This window comes from Denticeps clupeoides, chromosome 16 (assembly GCF_900700375.1).
Source record: "Denticeps clupeoides chromosome 16, fDenClu1.1, whole genome shotgun sequence".
Classification (NCBI taxonomy): domain Eukaryota; kingdom Metazoa; phylum Chordata; class Actinopteri; order Clupeiformes; family Denticipitidae; genus Denticeps; species Denticeps clupeoides.
The window spans coordinates 8,769,768-8,792,097 of NC_041722.1; the positions used below are offsets into that span (position 1 = coordinate 8,769,768).

Sequence of the window (22,330 nt, forward strand, 5' to 3'; positions counted from 1 at the left end):
AAGGAAGAAACGCGAACTGTGAGCCACCTTTGCCGAGGTCGCACTGTAAACGTGTGTAGAGATGTTGCCGCTCATGGTGTGTTAGCAGACATGCCACATTGTGCTAAATCCTGTGCCAGTCTTGTTAAAAAAAAAAAAAAGAGCTCCATTTTAGCTGTGGGGATTCCAAATTTCATCATCAAACAAGAAGCTTAGTTTTGACACAATAGCAGTTTAAGCCCAATCTTGACAGAGCGTGACAAAAACAAGGCTCCTTAAAACTTGAAATGCATTTTAAGAGATTTTCAGCATCTTCTTTATGGACCAGGCTGTGCAAAGTGGGGATGGCACCTCCATCCCGTAAATCGTCCCATCCAGCGCTCCAACCCCAAGGTATGTGATAATACACGCGCCCGTGAGTCTTGCTGAGGACTGAGACGTGCTGGTGTCTTGTAGCTTTTGTCTGCCGCAGCCTGCAGACTGGGTATTACGTCTTCGAGGTCTGCCCACGCTTTCGTTTCTTTTTCATGGCCTGTCGTATAATGGCTGGAGAATTTCTGAAGCTGTCCCAAAATGTAAGTTTTTCAGTACCCCTTTCTCCCTCGCGCGGATCAGGAGATGTATGCTGCCATCGCTCCGAGTCTTGCTCTGATTATGGTGATCTGGTGGAACGGGTGGGGGAATAGCTGCGGGCCTCGGGGAGGAGGATGGGTGTCAGGATGATCGAGGCTGGGACCTGAGGCTCCTTACACGAAGGCGCAGGGCTGGAGTGAGAGCCAAGACCAACGGGATTACGGGGGCTAAGGCACAGCGCTGGAGCTTCTAAGAGATTCCCACCCACTCGCATCCTTATTCGCTCCACCGAAATAGACATGCTGCCATCACCACTTCAAGGCGCTCTAGCCCATTTTTCGAAGACCTTCATAACAAAAGAAATGAGTGTTTGGTATTATAATGATCTCGAACTGGTGCTGGAGACTTGCTCCAACCTACTTAGCCTGAAATATTGATTTGGAACCCCAGAATCTTTTGTTCTAGGTAATGGAACACTGCATTATGGGAGGAAAAAGCCCGAGTCAAACACTAATCATTTCACCTGAGCCGACAATGGAAAACATTTGATCTCTCTCTCTCTCTCTCTCTCTCTCTCTCTGTCTCGCTCATTCACTCGTTGTCTCTCTTTCCTCACTTCATCAGGCACGCCGTGATTAGCAATGATTTAATTTGTCTGAGAACAAAGGAACGTGACATCCATCTGTGGAGAGATTACGATCACTCCTCCCCTCTGCACCCTTGCACCCCCTCTTTCTGAAAGACGACGGAGATCTGAAGCGTGGCCACAAAAACAAACTACAATACACTACAATACAATGGCACCCAAAAAGATGCTCATTAATACTCAGGCTTAAACTGCTGCCATGTTAACAGGGCGAAAAAACACAACAGAATGACAGAAAACAGGGGATCCGGAGACCCTGCAACCGGTAGCACCGTGGAGGGGGAGGGGGCGCGTCACGTTTCTGCAGTTATCTGAATATATTCATGAGCGGCGGAGGAGAGGACGGTCCCGGGGAACAGGCACTATCCTGCTCCGCGTAATCGACAGGAGGAAAAGGGAAAGGGAGGGGAAAAAGAGAGTCACCATCCTGAAGAGAGAGTCACCATCTTGTCCCGAACGGTGACAATGACTGTAATTATACGGAAGGTCATTCAATTAAAGAGTGACAATAAATTACAGCTAATTAAACAAATCAACCTTCAACACATTGAGAGGTGGGTGTGGAGATGGAGGGAGGGTTTGGGGTGACATGTGGAGGTGGTGGCGGCGTGCGGGGGGTGGCTTATAGAAAACTACAGGTACGTGGCGGTTTCATGCTTTGGGCTGAAATCTGGTGAAAGCACAAGGTCAGCGAGAGACTGAATGCGAGGTAATTAAAATCCCATCACACCGACACCACTGAACTTCCTCAGATACGACTGTCATGCGTGGAATGCAGAAGCAATCAAATTATGAATCTTTCTGTTGTGCTGTCTGATTTCTGCTTTTGACAAATTCAATAACAGATCAGTATGAATAACCCCCCAAAAATGTGATTAAATTTGTGAAAAGTTAATGTCTAAAAAAAAAAGTTCAGAGCAGTGTTCCGAACAAAGCCCGTCATAATATGCACAAAACACAATGTTTTCTTATTAATTTTTTTTCCCTTTAATATTTACTTATCAATAATTTTAAAACATATGTTGGCAGTTCTGATAATTTGCACTATATAATCATATATGTAAGCATGACTTTATATATTTTTTTTACCTGACTGTTTCTTTAAGCGATTATAATGTGTTTTTTTTCTGATAATGTAACATACTCTGTTTTAGAACAAATAGAAGTGGCCTGTGAGGAGTCGGATCTGTGGCTCAGGGTTCACCTTGAAAATATCCAACCAGAAACTGGCGACCAGGGTACGGCCATGTTGCACATGTGAGCACGAAGGCCTCACGCCGAGGTTATCACAGTAGATTAGCGGCACTATCGCGAGGACGAGCGGCCGTACCCAGCACATCGACCCGCGGGCGGCTGTTGACTCCTTATCTATCCGTGTCTCCTCCGGAGCTGCTCCGCCGCGGCCCTTCCTCTGCAGCAACGGGTGCCAACGACAGCAGCTGCTGAGCCCGGAAAGCGAGGAGGGGCCACGGCGCCACTCAGGGCTATCATTCACATGTGAGAGAGAGAGAGAGAGAGCGAGAGAGGGAATGGAGATGGAGAGGGGCAACAGCACAGTGCTGAAAGCTCTTGAAAAAAGGCCTGATGTTTTAAAATGTATGCAAGTCAAATGTTGTGCCTCAAGAAACTCCAGCCTCAGGCGAGGATCTCCACATCCCAGCGCAAATTTAGGCAAATTGCTTGGAATATTTCGCCAGCCGGTGACAGTGGTGATTTGTAAACCTGCATGGGCTGAGCAGAGGCACTTGGACCCGTCACCTTCTTGATAAAAAGCACAAGTTGGACAACAAATCATTTTTTCACATTTTTATGGGGTGTTTGATGGGGTATTTGGAACATGGGCCACTGGTAACTCTGGCAAGCAAAAAAAAAACAGATGTTCATACACTCCAACAATTAGCTGGCAGTCGATGATAAAAGCATACAGTATAGGTGCTCACAAATGATAACTGTGCTTATAACACAATGGATGGGGGTCACAAAATAAATGTATATTATTATTATTATTATATATTAGTTCACTCGTTGTCAGTTTTGCAAAAACAAATGTCAAATGGCCGATTCTGAGTGAAATGTAGGAATTTCCCACAGTGGCGTAGGATGTAATATTTACCCACCTGTCATTGACCCTGTACCATACATATACCGTATACCGAAAATATTGTATTAACAATGTTTTGTAACCTTGTATGTAACAAAAGTGACATAATGACTAGCCATGTTCAAAATTAATTACTGACCATTCTTAATTACAACTCATTACAAATGTTTATGTAACTAGATGCTCAGTTTTCATGAGGACATCTTTGTGAAATTTGATTAAGCATTTTGAGTGATTAAACTGAGCCATGATTCAATTTGATTGAAATGTCAGTCGCAACGGCAGGCAGTGAGGAAAGAAATGTTCATTCAAATTGAACTTGGGGTTTTCACCATAATTATCCCTTGCTCTCATTCTTAATCATTCGGTGTGAGGTTTGGTTTGTCATTTCTCAATCATATGCCACGTGCACAGATTGCACTATTGTTGTATTCTGATGGCCAATCAAGCAGCACCAGATCTGCACTCTGCATGATTTCAGCTAGATGGGAAAGTAAAAAAACACAGTTAATTATGCTTAATCAATCAATTTTTGCTAAAAAAGTAATAAAGCATTATACACAATACATGAAATGGTTCTTTAAAAAGTGAAAAGGTAGTAATAAAGTGCAAAACAAATGAACTGAAACTGGAGTGAAGCCGTGTGGTCTCCTCATGTGAGATGTCTAAATTAAGGCGGAGAATAATCACAAATTATCTTGAGTTAAATCCAGATGTCAGAATTATGCATTGTTAATGTGCGACAACATCTTCATCTTGAAAAGCCAGAGTGGGTGTGATCTTTTTCTTTTGTATGGGTGGTGATGGCAGCTCCGTCCTTTACTGCGGCGTGAGAGACAGAAGAGGAAAAGAGAGTGGACGTGCACGTTCGTGGACGCCGCTGTGGTCAGGGACAGGAGGGGGGCAGTATTTGTTTGTCTCCGAACCTAAATCTACATGCTGGGAGTCACCCGGAGGCCAGGAGACACGCACCCATTACCCCCTCGGTGACCCCGGCGTGACCTCGCCGTGACCATGAGACAACCACAGCGGGAGAGCGAAGAGCTGTCATCGCAATCTTCTTCTCTCTCCAGTGAAGCCAACACAAAGCAGTGGTGCACAGCTCCCTTCCCGCAGGGACCTGTAAGGGCGCCAGAGCTCAGACTTCCCCTTGTCCTCGGCCTCACAGAGCAGGTGAGACGGGTCTGGAGTCCTTCACTAAATTCAACATGGACACAAATGTAAGAATTTGTAATAGGAATTCTGGGAATGTTGCCTGACTCACAAGGAATGTTGCAGCTCTGTGTTAAAAATAACAGCGTAGCCTTTGCGGTTCATTTCTTCGTTTCAAATACAGAACATATGAGTAAACAAGCTGTAAACAAACCATAAGACTAGTGTGGGAGTGAGACGCGTAAACAACGGCTACAAAACACCATGAAGGCAGGACAAGTTGGAATTACAGCAATGATCATGCTTTCCAATTCTTCGTTTATTCATATATATATATATATATATAATGGCAGCATTTACCTGTCGCTCATCCTCCTTTCTTAATTGAACAATAGAATAATACTGGTAATAAATAAATAGCTATAATTAATAACGTGCCTTCAATGAACAGACTGCAAAACTCGGGCCACGATTTCCTGCGGCACGACTAAAAGCCAAATGAACTCCAGATTACAATAATACCAGCCCTGGGTGTAATTAAGACAGGGTAAACACTCACACACAGAGCTCCTGGCACCTAAATAAGGCTTAGCACACACACACACACACACACACAGAGCAAACATGCACACACATTGACCTGTGCATGGGCTCATACACGCAAGCATCCGCCCGCCCATCTGCTGTAGGAAGCTGTGGCAAGGCTGCTCCCCTGCACAGGGCATTTGTATTACAAACACACCACCTTCATATTGCTCCTCACACACACAAACACACACACAGTCTGCGACACGGACACACCCGATGCTGTCGGCGGGTATTAGCCTTCAGAGAGAGGCATGCGACATCCATCACAGGCAGGCGAAGGCTAAGTTGACAAATTTCCAATATCAATAGCAGCTGTCAGGCCAGTGGAGGGTAATAGGCATCCCCGTCAAGAGCACCTATTAATGCCCGCTGGTGTCAGAGGAGGGGGTAATTAATAGACTTTGCAATCTGGAACACCAATAAAGGCCCTGGCACGCCAATGCACCGAGCAGCGGCTGACAGAGACAGCTTCCCCTCCCTCCTCAACGAGCGTGCCATGCATCAGGAATAAAAAAAAAAGAGAGAGAGAGAGAGATCGAAAAGGATGGGGGAGTGGAGTGGGGGGGGGGATAAAGAGAAAATAGAGGGAGGCAGAACCTTGTCACAAACTCTACTTTGCAGGCAGTTGATGGCCTTGTTAGTAATAAATGGACAAATTCTGGGCCAGGATGGATGGGGGAATGTGTGCGAGTGGAAATGATTTTACTTTTGGCAGAAGGTTCCCGGAGAGCTGTGGTGGGCGGACGGGTTGAGATCTATTTGGGTGTCAGCATGGGAGAATGTGGGACAAATGAACGCCGGCATACAGCCTTGGTTGTTTTTAAAGTCACCGGGCACAGAAATATCCGTGTTTGTAGGAACTCTAAACACCCACAACGGCAAAATATGATATCAGGTAAACAAATCTACTCTCAGTACTGATAATTTTTTTTTCTACAAACAATAATGCATTCCAGAGTGTACAGTTGTTCCAAGGAAGCAGTTGTTATGAGACAGATTTTGAGGGGTTATGCTGACATGATTAGGGTGGATTATGGTAATGTGGATGGAGAAGATGCCAGGTTCAAGGCCATGTTCTGAGTTGCCGCTTAGGGGAGAGTTAATTGGTTTTGTGCCTTTGATGTTGTTTCTGCACAAAGCTGCATGTGTGTATTCCTGTGTTGCTAGAAGGGGATTGTGGAGTTAGATTTTACATTAGCTGAAGGACAATCCCCACAGTGTCACCCATCCCAAAGGTTGTGAGTGTCCTGTGAGTGTCCTGGCACTCCCCTGAGAAAGACAGAATATCCAAACTCATCTACTAAATTGCACTTTCTGTTCTGAGTCACAGAAATGTCAATTTCACTGTTAAGTAAAAAAATATATATAAATATCCAGTTTAACCATACACACAAAATTTCTATTAATTAAAATACAGTCCAGGCCAAAAGTTTGGACCTTCTCATTCAATGTGGTTTCTTTATTTTCATGACCATTTACATTGGTATATGAATGACTATGAATGAACACATGTGGAGTTATGTACTTAACAAAAAGTGGAGACCTGGCCTCCGCAGTCACCGGACCTGAACCCAGTTGAGATGGTTTGGGGTGAGCTGGAGCGCAGAGTGAAGGCAAAGGGGCCTTTTTTTGTTAAGTACATAGTTTTGATGCCTTCAGTGAGAATCTACCAATGTAAATGGTCATGAAAATAAACAAAACACATTGAATGAGAAGGTGTGTCCAAACTTTTGCCCTGTACTATATACTTTTTTAATTTGCATAATTATTTTAACATATATTGTTTTCGCTTCTTATCAAAATAAAATCTTATATTAAAAACAAAAGGTTCCTTAAAATGAGAGCAATCAAAACCAGTAAGTAAAAATCTTGCAATTTTATTTGCATATAAAGGCAGCTAAATAAGTCACACAATGAAGTGGAAGGAAGGGGGGGGGAGCATCTCTAAATTTCTCCATGACTGAGACAAACTAAGTCAGAGAAAGCCAAAAGGCATTTACAGTAAAAATTGACACAGCTATTGGCAACATTTTTTGTGCTAGCAAGATTGCATTTACACACAGTGCAAAAATAGAAAAAATAAAAATAAGAATAAAAACACAAAAGACTATTTAACATACTGAAGGACAATTAACCCATGGATAGGCAGACTTGCAGAGGGGGAAAAATTAACAACCTTTCAGATTGTAAAATATACCATATATTTCATCCGATTCATTCTTATATGTGGTATATATAACAAACTCATGAAGTAACGTTTTACTGACATTAGATGACAATTGAAAAAACTGTGCATTTTGCACATAATATGTAATCACTTACAAGCAAAAAATCATCATCAATAAGATGTTCAACAAATATTTTAGTATAGAATTTACAGCATACACACGCGCACACACACATATATTTATTTATACTTAAGACATTTTTCCCAATTTATTTGCAGAACGAAATTCTCTGATATTTAGGAGTAAATTTCTTCCCTGCTCTTATAGAAAAAAAAGAGAGTGCTGTGAATGTTCAACTCAATTTGGATCGGTCACTGGTAATAAATACAAGGCTTTCTCTGTGCTAGCAGAAAGAGGGCTCTAGCTGGGGAATTTAAAGCTAGTTTAAGGCAGTATCCCTGTCAGCCAAAAGAAAGCTTAAATTGTCCTGGAACAAAAACATACAAAGTAAACAAATGGCATTCAATACCCACGAGTCCAGCAAATGGCAAAAAATGTACAATATCACAATGCTTCAATATTTTACAGGTTCAAATTTGAGCCAGATTCTGAAACCCTACCCCCAAATTAACCCACCCAGCCTCCCCTCACAAATATTATTTTCCACTGACTGTATATAAAAAGACTAATATCTTGGAAAGAAACACTTAATAGAATTATTTTAGAAGTACTGTTAGAAAAAAACATCCCCCCCCAGGTCTCTCAGGAGCTGGTTGGATTGGGGAGGTCGAACACGATTGGGGGATTGGTGGGTTGAAAGCTGACTGTACAGGTGGAAGCGTTGATGAATGTTGTGTAGCCATCTGTCATGATGCCATAACCTAGAGAGCAGAACATAGATGGCATGGAGTGAGAAATGCAGCGGCCAACACATATTTGACATCAGGAGATTCCACCACATACAGTGCATCTGGAAAGTATTTACTGAGCATCACTTTTTCCACATTTTGTTTTGTTACAGCCTTATCCCAAAATATTTTTTCCCTCAGAATTCTACACACAACAACCCCTAATGACAAAAAAGTTTACTTGAGGTTTTTGAAAATGTATTAAAAATAAAAAAACACAGAAAACACGTGTACACATGTATTCACAGCCTTTGCCATGAAGCTCAAATGCATCCTGTTTCCCCTGATCATCCTTGAGATGTTTCTGCAGCTTAATTAGAGTCCACCACTCAGAGTATTAGGCAGTATAAGGCAGCACAGCTGTAAAGTACCACAAAGCATTTGAAAAAGTAGTGTAGTTTTTAATGTTATTGTATTGTTATTAACAGGAGATAATGAGAACTTTGACAGCAGACATTTATTTTCCTCCCTGCTTTTTTCTTTAAAGAATTGCTGAAATTACACTTAATTGAATTTATGAATCATGCTCCCTGTGACACAATTCCTCTAAAAAGAAAAAGTATACATTTAATGCATAGATCTAGTGAGCAGAGCACATAGAGTGGCTTCAGAGTGGAGCCCAGTGGCAAATTATGCTCCAAACACACAGCAGGGCAGTGGGGGGGGGGGGGTCAGACCAATCCCTATGTCTGCTCCACTCCATGAGATGGCCCACTTACCAAAAACCACCCCATGGCATAATCCTGGAGATCATGAGATGACAAGACAACACATGTTCCTTGTCTAAAATATTCTGCCCATGTACACCTGGTGAAGATGCTCCACTCTTTGCTGCTAAAAACATCATGAGACCTCACCTTCATGGATCCCCCCAAAGGCATGGAGTTTGGGTCGCACTCTCCTCTGCACCGTATTCAGAAGCTCCACACAACCAACCCGCTGCAGCTCTTTTGGTACCCAGTCCCGGAAACCTACACACACAGTTTATTACTTTTCAGAACCAGTCAAATAAATCTATGGCATCAAAACATTTACATTTACAGCATTTATCAGACGCCCTTATCCAGAGTGATTTACAATCAGTAGTTACAGGGACAGTCTCCCTGGAGCAATTTAGGGTTAAGTGTCTTGCTCAGGGACACAATGGTAGTAAGTGGGATTCAAACCCGGGTCTTCTGGTTCATAGGCGAGTGTGTTACCCACTAGGCTACTACCACTAGGCTACTACCAAAGGCAGCTTATTGACTTCCAGAGGGGAAGGAAATCAGTCAATAGTGGGAAGTTGAGGAAACGGTCAAATAAATAAATAAGACATAGTGCAGATCTAAAAAATTAAACATATACTGTAGTTACAGAAGGTAACAAGAGGGGAGAAAAACAAACACCCCCCCTTGCCCCCAAAATGAATAATCAAGGCATACAGCATTATTTATTCTGATTGGACTTACCGAGGGGAGGCCCATGGGTCATGAGGATATCAATGCCCTCCGGTATGAGGTTCCATTTATCAAGCAGAGACTGTCCTCGGGGTAGGTTAAACCCCCAGCCATTAAACCAGGGAGTCCTGAGGTGAGACACAAACCGTGACAAAAATTGCTTAAAAATGACAGCTGACAGCTGATACGGGGACCTGGTCCCATCCTGTCACACATCCTCTGCTCGCCGCTGGTGAAGCGGTCTCTGGCGGTGGGTGCTATTTTGAGTCACTTAGCCACAGTGCAGTGTATTGGGTTAGACCGGGGGAAGAGGGGGGAAAAAAGCAGGGCTCAGAAACATCAATAGGGTTTGTTACAGTGAGGGACTGCCACAGCGACAGCGATGAATGAGTATCGAGCGCTGGCTAGTGGAGGTGAGTTCAGACACAAATGAAATGGTTCCTGCAGCCCTTCGATCTGGAAAAGAAAGAAAGAAGAAAAAACTCCCCACCCCCCCCCCTCAAACACACAAAAATATGTGGTATGAACTGATATGCCTAGCAGAAAGCAAACAGCATTAATATATTTTAAAGTAAGAAACAGAACGAAACTCTAATTAATGACCTGATAAAAAAAAAAAATACAGAACACATGAAGGTAAAACCCATACAATTAGAACATTTTCAAATATAAACGTACCTACACAGAATATGCAGTGCAATCTGAATTCAGCGGTTATGCCAAGCAAGCTGGGAATTGCAGCCATCTTGCATAAAGGCTCCATTGTTGGGTGTCTATATGAAATATACCTTCCACGCGGGTACATTTGCTAACTTCCATAAAGATTAATGACATCCCGGTCACATAAAGGAAGGTTTGTTTCCTCCACGGACCCTCGCACACAGGTCTTATTATGGCACGCTGCAGTGTGGGAGGATGCTAGAGCTAGCCTCCAGCCCGCAGCCTCGGCACTACATTAGATAGCGGAGTAGCTCTCTCCCGCCATCTGGACAATGTCACAGACGAGGCCAGAGACGGAGCGGGAATATAAGACTGGGGCTGCATTAACGAGCCTCTCATTAAAATCTAATGTGTCTTCTGGGCCACACTCAACATCACCAGAGGTGCAAATTTATTGTGATTTATAAAAATAAAAATGGGAAAAAAAGGAAATTCTAGGAAGGAAAAATGGAAACGGAATAAATAATGGGAACAAAAGGAGTTAAAACCTTAGCGCCTCGCCGATAGCGGATGCCGGTGCTCGGGAGTTTTTGTTTGACAGAACCCATTTAGCCTCATATCCCGAATGTCAATATTCAATTAGAGCCGCACATATTCTTTGTATTCCCAGCACCCCACCCCCCACTTATCGCTTCTCCATCCAGTTCTTCTAATGATTCCAGACAGTCTGTAGCATTAGTGAGAGCCGGGCTTTCTGGGCGCACCGCGCAGATACCATCAGCCGAATGCAGCAAACAAAATTTACTAAATTTACTTATTTTGAAAAGGTATCGCTCATCCAACATGGGGCCATTTGCTCGTCAGTTTTGTGCGAAAGTTTAGAAGGCGGCAGTGAGGTGAAGCCTTGAAACAGATTTTACATCGGGAAGCCCCCTCCCCCTTCCCCAACCAAAGATGATTCCCCCATCAGACACACGGAGTTGGGGTGCCGGGTAACAGGTTCTCAGGTAGGGTTCAGCGGGGGGATTTTCTGCAGCTGTCGCCCAGCGGGGGGCTACATACCCTGCACAGCATGGGCCCTGCACTTGGTTCTCACAGCAAAAGAAAAAAAAAAAAGATGAGCCCAGCCTGGTGCCACGTGGCATCAGAAATGAGGACAAAGGCTGTAATGGTGATCGCTCCTGATCAGCTAGTATGCAGTGGGGGCTACAAATGGCTACCAAACAAAATGGATGTATTATTATTATAGTGACATAATTATTAATACATATAGAGCAGGGCGATATGGATAATATGAATAGTGCAATATGGCCCTATTCTGACTTTTATGGGAGGGAATGAGTTCTATTTCGCAATTATAAGCTTCATCTTTTACTGAGATATTAGAGATAGCTACCTTATGTTTGAGAGTTGTAAAGATTTTTATTTACTCTTCTCTAAGACACAGTTCTTTTGTTGGGAGTTCTGAGAATTTCTGAAACAGTTACATGTCTTGATATAATGTGCAGTTGACCCCTTGCCAACCAGATCTGACACCTGTATTTACCCTTCTGCTGTCAGCGGGGTGGAGCCAAACACCACAGAAGTGTTTTGTCAATAGTGACTGCTGAACTCCAATACCTCAGGCTCTTACGACCTTTTGCCACAACATTTATGCTTCAAGTCCCAAAAGGGCCTTCGGTTGTGGATTATTCTTAATAAACGGGAAATATAACTCATATTTTTTCCACCACTCCCCCTCTCACTGCCCTTTTGTAATGAAAACTGGATAATCAGATTTTAAACCGAGGCATGCGGGATGGTTTCAGGAACCTGACCGCATCTCTCTCTCACATACATACATACACACACACACACACACAGACACACACACAGACATAGAAAATAATATATAAAAATACCTTGTGTTAAGTCATGCTAAAAACAGAGAGATTTGATCAAACATCTCTGAGTGGTGAAACAATTGAACAATTGTTGTCTCCTTTTGGCTTCTCCTGTTAGAGCTTACAACAGAAGATCAACCTCTCTGGCTGTCTGCACAATTGACCCGGCAAAAGCAACCCTCCGCACCCAGGGCAAGTGGTGGAAGCGGACCCGTAATCGGAAGGTTACCAGTTTGAATCCCGAGCCGCCAAGGTGCCACTGAGCAAGGTCCCATCCCCACACACTGCTCCCCAAGGGTGATGGGTTAAAAGCAGAGGACACATTTCATTGTGAGTCCTCAGTGTGTGGGAACAGTACTTTGCTCGAACAGGCAACCTTCCGATTGTGGGTCCGTTTCTCTTAACACAAGGCCACCACTGCCCAAAAGGATCAACTCATAATTATCAACTAGTGAATAAAATTCTAATTTAACACAAAATATGGGTTACTAATGTATTAAGACAATCATATAATAACACATATGTATGTGAGAAAACCTGGTGAGAAAAGTGTGGGACTGGCAAAAAAAAAAAAAAAAAAAAAAAGCAGGCAGCCCAGCCGAATCCCCAGTGGCACGCTACAGTGACCGAGCGATTCATTTCAGTCCTCACCTCGTTGTCACAGCAACGCAGAGGTCATCTAAAGAGGGGTCTAATTGATCAAGCTGTCAGAGCCAATGAGGAGGAGGATGTTAATAGGAGTTTTACTTCCCCCCTGGGGAGAGGCCACCTGACAGGAAGCAGTATATTTATATTACGCAGTGCACAGACCTGCACTGTCCACTTTATTAACCCCTGCAGTAATGGGAGGCAAGTGGTGACCCCGCCCCAGGCCTGACAAACGGTGGCTCAAACCCAAGGCTACCACAGCTACCGCTTGTGGCCAGACAGAGGAGCCAGATTCACTGGGCATTCCGCTAAACCCGCACTACTCTAATGCAACTGGGCTTCAGGGTTGGGAGGCGGTTCAGGTGATGGCCTCTCAACCAGGTGATGGCTTCTCAATGAATTTGCATCAGACATTCACCGCAGTGCCAATTCACCACTATACACTCATATTACTCACAAACATTCATGGAGAGGAGAAGAAGAGAAGCAAGCAAGATACACGAGAAATACAAGTTTGGTGGGAGAGGGAAGAGTGGAAAAAAAGAATCATTAAAACCACCAAAACACCCCGTCTCTGACTTACTCACTCACTCACTCACTCACTCTCTCTCACACACACACACACACACACACACACACACACACACACACACACACACACACACACACACACACACACACAGTCCCCCAGAGAACTCCAGCTGCAGAAAACCGTGGAGGATTAAAGCGGGCATCAAAGGGCATCCTGTGTGAGTAAAATATTCAGTGCTCGCGGCGAGTAAAGAGCAGGCGCAGCGCATGTGGGTCACACGATGGAGCGTGAGCACAAAGCTGAGGGATTCTCCACCTTAACCTCCATCCTAAAGGTGGGAGAGAGCCACATTAAATATTAAGCCTTCCCAACATAGCCTTGATTCACTGGATCAGGCAGGGAAGGTCTACTGAGAGGAAGCAAAACCACACACCCCCACACAGAAATGGATCTTCACACTACGTAGAGTTACAACTGCGTTATGGCCTTTTTTCTTCTTCTTCTTCTTAAACAGAGTAATTAAAGGTGAGGGTGTTTTTTGTCATCATGTATATCATGCCAAGCACATTGCACTACACAAGATGTTCTTGGATATTATTAAAAAAAAAAAAAAAGTCTGAATGTTTGGTCTGTAAGTAGACGTGATCCTGAGATGTTTCTACTCGATGTCATGCCTGAAATGTCTGTTGAAATCACCGTGTGGTATTTTGAACAGATAATACGAAGGGCAATGTAGGAGGAAAGGAGGAGACAGGATGGGGTGGTTTTAAACTTTGAAATTTGAATATGAGCCTTGAGGAAATTCTGCTGTCTCTGCATCAATTTATCAAGAACATTGTAAATTTTCCACACCGTGTAATATTACGGGTTCTGAGTTTCATCGTGGATTTTATTGCGCCGAGTTGGCCTGAGAGGGTTCCTGGGAAGAGGACAGGACTTGTTTATTCGCACATCATCAACAGACGGCGGGACTTTGAAATATGGATCTGTCAGAGCGGGCAGGTGGAACCTGAGCTCCTTCACACAGAGGGCAGAACACTGGCTGGCCTATTCACACGACGGGGCCTGTTCGCACACCCCAGCCCATTCACACAGCCGACCCTATTCACCCGGCCAGGGACCCGGCCTCGGCCTATTCATCTGCCACGGAAACCAGGGCGCGGTTGGGTTACCTGGCCAACCGAAAAGGGCCCATTCCCTCCCCCAGTACCCTGAACTTGATCCTCAGGAACAATGAACGGGGCGAGGGGGGCTGGGAGGCATGGCAGGGTGGGTGACAAAGGCACTGACAGGGTAATTTCTCTGGGAAATGATGAAGCTCGGAGACTGACGTTTTACAGCTCAACTCTGCAAACCTGAGAGGGGGGTGGAGAGGGGCCGTAATTAAACCAGTGCCCCTCTGTTCCAGCTCCACATGCCGAAACGGATGGGAACACCAGGATACAGTGGAAAATCAGAAGTCTTCTTTGATGCACGTTGGATTTAGCTCGTTCCCCAAAGGGGAGAGGATGAACTGGAGCGTCAGAATAACATTAAAGCAAACACACTGCTCCTGCTTCTCCTCTACAGCGGCTCTGTTGTAAAAATTTAATGCTCCAGATTCCTAGGCTGTGGTTATAATTGAAAAGGCATTGTGGAGGAGACAGAGAAACACTGACAGAAGCCTGTTTCTCTCTCTTCGCTTCTGCATGGCATCAGAGATCAAAAGGAACGTGTGGGGGGAAATAAAAACGATGGGGGGGGGTTCACAGACTGTATCAATTAGTGTCATGGCAACCACTTCACAGCATACATGAAGTCTTCTGTACTGACTTACACTTCCAGAGAACACAACATTCGGAGACCATGAAAAAATTTCATAAAAGGCACCTGAACAATGGTGAAAGTAAAATAATCGAATTTAATTTCTGATCTTTTGTCTAGCAGCAGACGGTTATATCTCTGTTTAGAAGTGATGCTGCAGTGAATTTGAACAACTAAATATGGCTTCATTCGAATATGTGCAGCACATTTCTTGATTAAAAAAATAACTCATATATATTTTTCCCCTCCAACAAATAAAAATACTGTAAATAAAGAGTAACACTTTTGCAGAGTAATGAATATTCCCATAGAACGCAGAATTTCTAACTTTATCTAGCAAAGGGTGGTTGGCCACCACATGCAGCGTGGTCACATGACTGTGGTCATACATTTGTGGCCCTGGTCCAAGTAAATAAGATGGGACAACGCTGCGTAAGACATCACTGCCATTCCTGATTCAGATGGTCTTCATTTAAATACAGTTAAGCCTGCAGTTGATGCACTCTAACGCCCCCTAACAATTATGACCGGAAGCTCAGAGGTCAAAGGGTACTCTGGTTAACAGGAAAGCACAGAGCACTTGGCTCCAGGGATAAGGGGAGCCAGGGTTGAAGGGAAAAAGAGACAGAGGGTGGGTTAGAGGTGGGTTTTCCATCCCCTGAAGGAATTTGAGTATTGTCTTAACCTTATGAGCGCAAGTGCATAGCAAGTGCATGCTTAACAAGTGGCAACAATGAGAAAAGGGAAGCTTTACAAACAGAAAGTGTTTTCTTTGAGCTTCTGTATGAACAGAGGACAAGCAAAACTAAACATAGTAGTCAACACAAAAGCACAGGCAGACGTTCTTGATGGAGTCCTTCCTTGGGCACAATGTGTTCTGGATGATGGGGGCGACAGTCTCTCACCAAAAGTACACACACACACAGACACACACAGACACACGCAGTGCCAACAGTGTTCACAAAAGCCATCCAAGGTTTCCAGTGGCAATAGTAATAAAAAAAAAACTTTGTATTGTACATCAACTTCAGGAGATTCAGAAGTAATTGCACTCGCCTCGACCTTCACGTGGTCCCCAGCGGGTAATCAGAGTTAGCAGGGACAGTTTCACAGCTTGTGCCATCCCTTTTTGACCCACAACTGACATCACATTATGTCTGGGTTTTACTGGTCGGCCTCGGACTTAAAGAAATTATCAAGCAATAGTAATATGACCATGGTCAATTTCTTAAATAAATAAATAAACAAATAAATAAATAAAAACTTTGCCCAAAAATAACAAACAAGCACAACTGATGTAGATCAGTGGAGAAAGTTGTAATAGTTGCCTCATGCAACATTTCAGCAGCAGTCTATTCATCATTCAGCCCGGTTTTTATAAAAAATAAAAAGAAATTTGACAAGAGAGCAGCACTCAGCACAGCTCCAGCAGGATGCTTCTGGGTCACCGTGTCCAGATGGATGCATTTATTTATCTATTTATTTATGGTTTGTTTTCGGCTGGACCAGCACTTACGCCTAGGCATGACCTTTTACTGCAAACCTCCACAGAGAATAATGGCAGAGAGGAGATTCACTTAATCTAAGGGAACCACTCAGAGCTCACCGTCTGCTCTGCCCTGCCCTCTGTTAGGGAGTGGAAGACATCACTGCATATCTGGCTGAGCAGACGGAGCGGTGAGTCTCATTTTACGGCACACAAAAGCCAGTGATTGTAGTTAGACTAATCTTAAATCACTGGTGCAACGCCTAATTAGTCCACCATGAGGGTCTGACTAGCTGCCCTTGGGCTATGAATTCTGGTCCTGAAGCTTAGATCACTTCGATTTATGCACACGTCACACACAGTGCTATGCTGCCCCAATTAGTAGGCTGGCAGAAAGTTCTAGAAATGTGTGGAATATGATTTTCATGGTGCCGATTTATCCACCTAATTCTGCAGATAACAATCTGATCTAGATGCGCTGGAAAGACAAATCTGATCCATGGAAGCCCCACCTCACAATTAACAGGATTTAAAGCATCTGCTGCTAAATTCTTGGTGCCAGAGCCCCCAGGACAACACTGGAATCCCCACTGCTATACGGACAGCGCGTGACCATCAACCACAAATAACATTCACATTATGAATGAACTATTCAAATAGGCCTATGCTACTGTATTTTAATGTTGGTCATAATGGTGGTACATGGAGAATCAAATATTATCTGAGGTGGTTCATTGCAGAAAGTTCAGATTTACAGTACAGTACAGTACCATTAGACAATAGTAATTTAATTACCATAAAAATACTGCTCAGCAAACTGGCAAATATCAACATTTTCAACATCAAAATGGAATCTGGAATGTAAATCTTTAGTGAATGGGTGCCACCATGTTTCTTGATATTTATGTTTTTTTTATTTATTAAGATCAGATCAACACACAATTTCCTTGTAGTTCTTCACTCATTATTGGAAGCCAACCCCTGTGTTGTACATGGAAATGTATAGATCCCCCCACAGCCTGTCTGTCTGGGAATCCTGGCCTGGGCACCCTGTTGAGATTTAAGAGTTGTTGGATCTGGGCCAGGCTGGGGCTATTTTGTAGCCCAGCAAAAACCCCCCCTCCTGTTTGTATACCCCCTACCTGGCTGGCCTCTGAAGTCACGGTCAGCTGTCTCGCTCGGGGGACCTCATGTCTCGCCGCTGCCCCCCGCAGCACGGGTTTCATTTATTTTTAATAAGATGGTGGATTTAACTAGTGCCAACGGTATCAGAGGACTCTGGCAGTCCTTCTGGTGGATCCTCCACGTGGTCAGCAGTATTCTGAACGCCGTAACCATGCAAAAGCGCCTACCTGACCATCCACATTCCTCGCGGGAAACCTTCAGCACCATTAACTGAACTCTAATCCCTCCCGGACATTTACAAGCTGGTCTTAAGCAACATGTTAAGTGATCTAATCTACAGTGGCCTGAAACACACGCACACACGGGGTCATATTACATCTTACAGTGGCCATTAGGCACAGCATTAGTCATGAAGTAGAGGGCATGAACTACAGCCAACTTTAAGGAGGGAGGGAGGGTGGGGTTGTGAGGGTCTTATATTTACACTGCAAATGTAGAACCGCCAGTCCGCATAATAAACCCACTTAACATTCACTGGCCATGAGCTGGGTGATGCTGCTTGTTTCACAGGTCATTATGTTAACGTGGCAGTCCTAATGCTCATTACAACGCGCCGGGGCCGTCCCCCTCTCGCTGCTGAAGCCGCTCCCCTCTCATCTAATAAGCTGGCCGACGCCAAAACAAGCAGCCCACCGCTTCCCGTCACGATCTGGGCCAGCCTCGCAGCGGCACGCCACCCGCCGGGGCCCTGACAAAACCTCCTGACCGGCCGCGACGAGCCACGTGACTTGGAAGAGATGAGGCTTCCCCCGGGAGAGGAATTAATGGACGGGCCGGGAGGGAGGATTTAATGGACGGATTGGGCGAAGGGCGGGGAGGGCTGGCATTTAACATATGCGCCGTGGGGTAAACATACACTGTGTGCACTGTTTCAGCCCATCACTACTGCACTGCTCGTCCCCCCCACGTGCAGGGCCAAGAAGCTATTACATGTTCCACAGGGAAATTACCCCAAAACGTACAGCCTAGCTGAAAAGCATAATTAAAATAATGTTTAATACACAAGGAGTGGACGCAAGCGAAAGGCAAAAAGATGCACCTCCCCGGGGCCTCCAAAAGCGGACTTGTGTTTTTAATAACGGAATTCTGAGGACCGATAAACCCCCTCGCCCCGCCCCTGCACCCCTATGCTCAGTCTGGCCGGCCCCAGCCTCCCGCTCGCCACTGCGTGGTGTGTGTGTGTGTGTGTGTGTGTGTGTGTCAGTGTGAGTGTGTGAGCGATGGCCTGGGCGGAGACCCTGGAGTATGTCCACAGACGCTGGCCGCTAATTAATGTTGACGTGGCAGCGCTCTGCGGGGGTCAAAGGTGACCCCGCAATCACTGACAGGAGCAGGTAGCGTCTGCGGGAGGGGGAGGACCAGAGACGCAAGGCGGACCGCCGACCCCCATCCCAACGCTTCCATCCCTTCCACCCCCGCCTCCGTCTCAGCAAACAGAGGATAAACTATTCTTCTATTTCTTCTATTCACCCTTCCATCCCTCTGGCAAATAAAGGAAAGAGAAAAATAAATGACAATAAATTCTATTACTGTGGTTAAAGGTGAAATACAGAAATGACTTTAAATCCCAAATAAAATAAAAAATTAACCAGTTTTTATGAGTTTGTGCCACGCTTGGCCTTTTAATAGTTGTATTGTTCTTAAAAACGCATCAACCAGTCATTACAAGACTTGGTAAAATTAAGCGTCAAAGGTCACAGTTTTTTTTCTTCTTTTCCCTCCCCCTGAATTGTTTGAGAGAAACATTGGCAGGTTTGAGCATTTTTTTTTTTTTTTTTTTAAATGGAGGCAGCTGAAAGGGCAGAGCGCTATCGTGTGAATTAATAGAGTGCGGGGCCGCGAATGCGATCCGAGGCTCAAGCACCGCTAATGCGAGGAGCACCGACATCAGAGTGCAGGTTAACCACACACAAATCAGCCAACATCCCACAGTGCACAGTGCATTCTCTCTCCCGTCAGGCTACACTGGTGGCCAGTGGCAAGTCCACTGGTGCGTGTGTTCACTAACAATCGTCAACACGGTCCTCCTTCATCAGCCATCATTTTATACACACACACACACACACACTATATAGATGAGCTGTTGCAGATTGGGCAAATTATAACTTTAAACTTTATACTGTGAACTGCCTTACAATGTTAAGATATTATTTCATACTCTGCGCTTTCAAGTTGAAATGAAAAGCTTAAAATCCACTCAACAAGCATAAATGGTAGGATATATTCTTTGGTGGCACCACAAAAGATCTAAAAATCACACAATTTCTTTTAGGCCTAACTGGATGCACCACAGTAAAAAAAACAGCACACAGTTAATTCATTAAACTAACTGAACTCACAAACAAGATGTTGAAACCCTGGAGACGATGTTAAAATGTTACCTCGACACTTCTTTTAACTTCCAGTTTCATCCATTTCCTATATTGTGCCCTTGAGGGCTTGGATCTTTTATTTTACTGTTTTACCACAAACAGTGGAGCACAGCGTATTAACCTTCACTCCACTCCCCTCACCCTCTCTCCTGCAAGACAAGATTTGCAAACCACAATTTCAAATAAAAGGACCAGGATTACACTTCAGTGTGGAGTTCTTGGTCTGGCTCTTCCAGTCCTGCACGTGTCTTTCAATCATAGACACAGGCCAATCAAAGCACAAGAAGAAGTGAATTATTCAACCGAGCAAAGGAGCCCTTCAATAATCATGCAGCGTGTCCTCCCTGACACAAATATGGCACTGCTGGTCGGTACATCCCTATTCACACTCTAAATTCAGTGCAATGCCGGCCTTCTGTCTGATGTCTATTCTAAGTGAGACTTGCACAGTATATGCAAATGTTTGGTCTGGTGATACCAATAGTTATTGGAAAGATCTCCTTCTGTACTAACCCTGTTGCTGGTAGCGCTCTAGGTAAATGCCTAGAAGGTTTAGAAAAAGATAAAAAAAAAAACACACCCATGTCAAGTGCTAATAGAGGTCATCTCCCCGCCGGCTGACCGTATTAGCCGAGGTCAGGGTCAGTGTCAGCTGAGGATGTGTGCACAGCATGACCTCTGACCTGTGCTGACACGCATCCCTATTCACAGTTTCTCATTAGACATGCAGCTCCATGGTTGTTGAGGCAAACAGCTATGCAACCTCCGAAGCATTTTACTGCAGGAACAGCCCGATGTTGTGATCCTGTCTGAAAGCCTTCATGTCTACCGTAGTGCCTTAAAACTGATTTTTGTATTACATCATTTGAAGTGAATAAAACATAGTCAGTATGAAAATGTTCTGGTTTTACTCCAAAAAAAATCAGCCGAATCATTCTGTACTTTTTACAAGAACAAAAGAATATCAACACTCTGGGAAAAGCGGTCCACATTTTTACTTCCAGACGTGTCTCCCAAACCAGAAAACAGTAGCAGCAGCAGTAAATGGTCACTATACACTAGACATCAAACAATTTAAAGGCACTTTCAAGTAAAGGTAGTATTGGCTACTGTCAGACCCTAAGAAACTAAATCAGACTTCCCAATACATGACTACGACACTAAAGCTTCCAGCTCAAACTAATTTCATCGCAGAAAGAGACATTTTGGAACAGAAGACCGATTAAACGAAATCCTCAATAATCCAGCAAAATGAGCATGGGCAAAACAATCAGCACACAGTGAAGGTTCTACCAATCCAGCATGTGACTATGATCTGGGATCAGCCGATCTCGCCTCCAGTGTTTGCCATCCTTTTTAATATAGACTATGGCAGCTGTGTGTGTGTGTGTGTGTGTGTGTGTGTGTGTGTATGATAACTGCGGAGAGGGCTTAAATGGTAGCCTGTGCCTGTGACGGATGGAGAGAATGTGATTGAGGAGAGAAGTGACCCTGGAGACTGCAGGAGAGGATGAAGAGGAGGACAGTAGGTGGTTGATGGCCTTCGGGGGGGGCGGAGGCTTAAGAGTTTGGAAGGTCTGAGTCCCATCACGCTGTCTGCAGTGGAGCCGATGACAAATCAGTCATTTAAAACACACTCGCTCAAATGAACGAGGCAGCCTGGGAAACGCATTCCAGCACAGGCAGCCCCCGATCCACCCAGGCCACTCCCCTTCAACCTACAGGCTCCATGAAGTCTGTGTACACCCTGGCCGGACAAATCCCTGCATATCAATAGCCTGAGTATGAGCGGCACAGCCTAAAGCCTCACTGAGCTGCTGCCAGCGGTGGCCAAACTTGGGACACTCTTCATGGTGGCCTTGCCCAAGCATTAATCAACCAAAAACCCTAAACCCAGATTTAGTGGGACCCACATTTCTCCCCACAGCCGGTGTGGAGCTCTGCCCCCTGCATGGAGTTTGGGGATTTTCACCAGGCAGAGACATGGAAAGAGCCGAGGGGCAGGGGGCCAAGACAAACGGCAGGAGAGGCTGGCGCCTGCAACAGGAGCCCCATTAGACAGAGGGGGAAATGTTATTCCAAGTTACAGGAACAGCACAGCACCTCGGCCAATCGCTTCATCCGAACGTCGCCCCCTTCAAATCACAACCGGCTGAGCGGCTCTAACCAATCAGCCGAGATCTAAACAACGCACAAGGAACCAATCATGG

General features: G+C 44.7%; 1 protein-coding gene across 6 annotated transcripts in view; it reads right to left on the minus strand.

Annotated features, from left to right (window-relative positions):
- Positions 1–6,896: 6,896 nt before the first annotated feature.
- Positions 6,897–22,330, minus strand: part of mpped2a (metallophosphoesterase domain containing 2a) — a 34,865-nt gene continuing 19,431 nt past the window's right edge. For all 6 annotated transcript variants that reach the window (XM_028956399.1, XM_028956400.1, XM_028956403.1 and 3 more), the window contains 3 exons: positions 9,564–9,679; positions 8,973–9,086; positions 6,897–8,088 (listed from right to left, as the gene is read on the minus strand). In XM_028956399.1, coding sequence (XP_028812232.1) covers positions 7,970–8,088; positions 8,973–9,086; positions 9,564–9,679 — 349 coding nt within the window. In that variant the 3' untranslated portion in view covers positions 6,897–7,969. The remainder of the gene's footprint in view (positions 8,089–8,972; positions 9,087–9,563; positions 9,680–22,330) is intronic.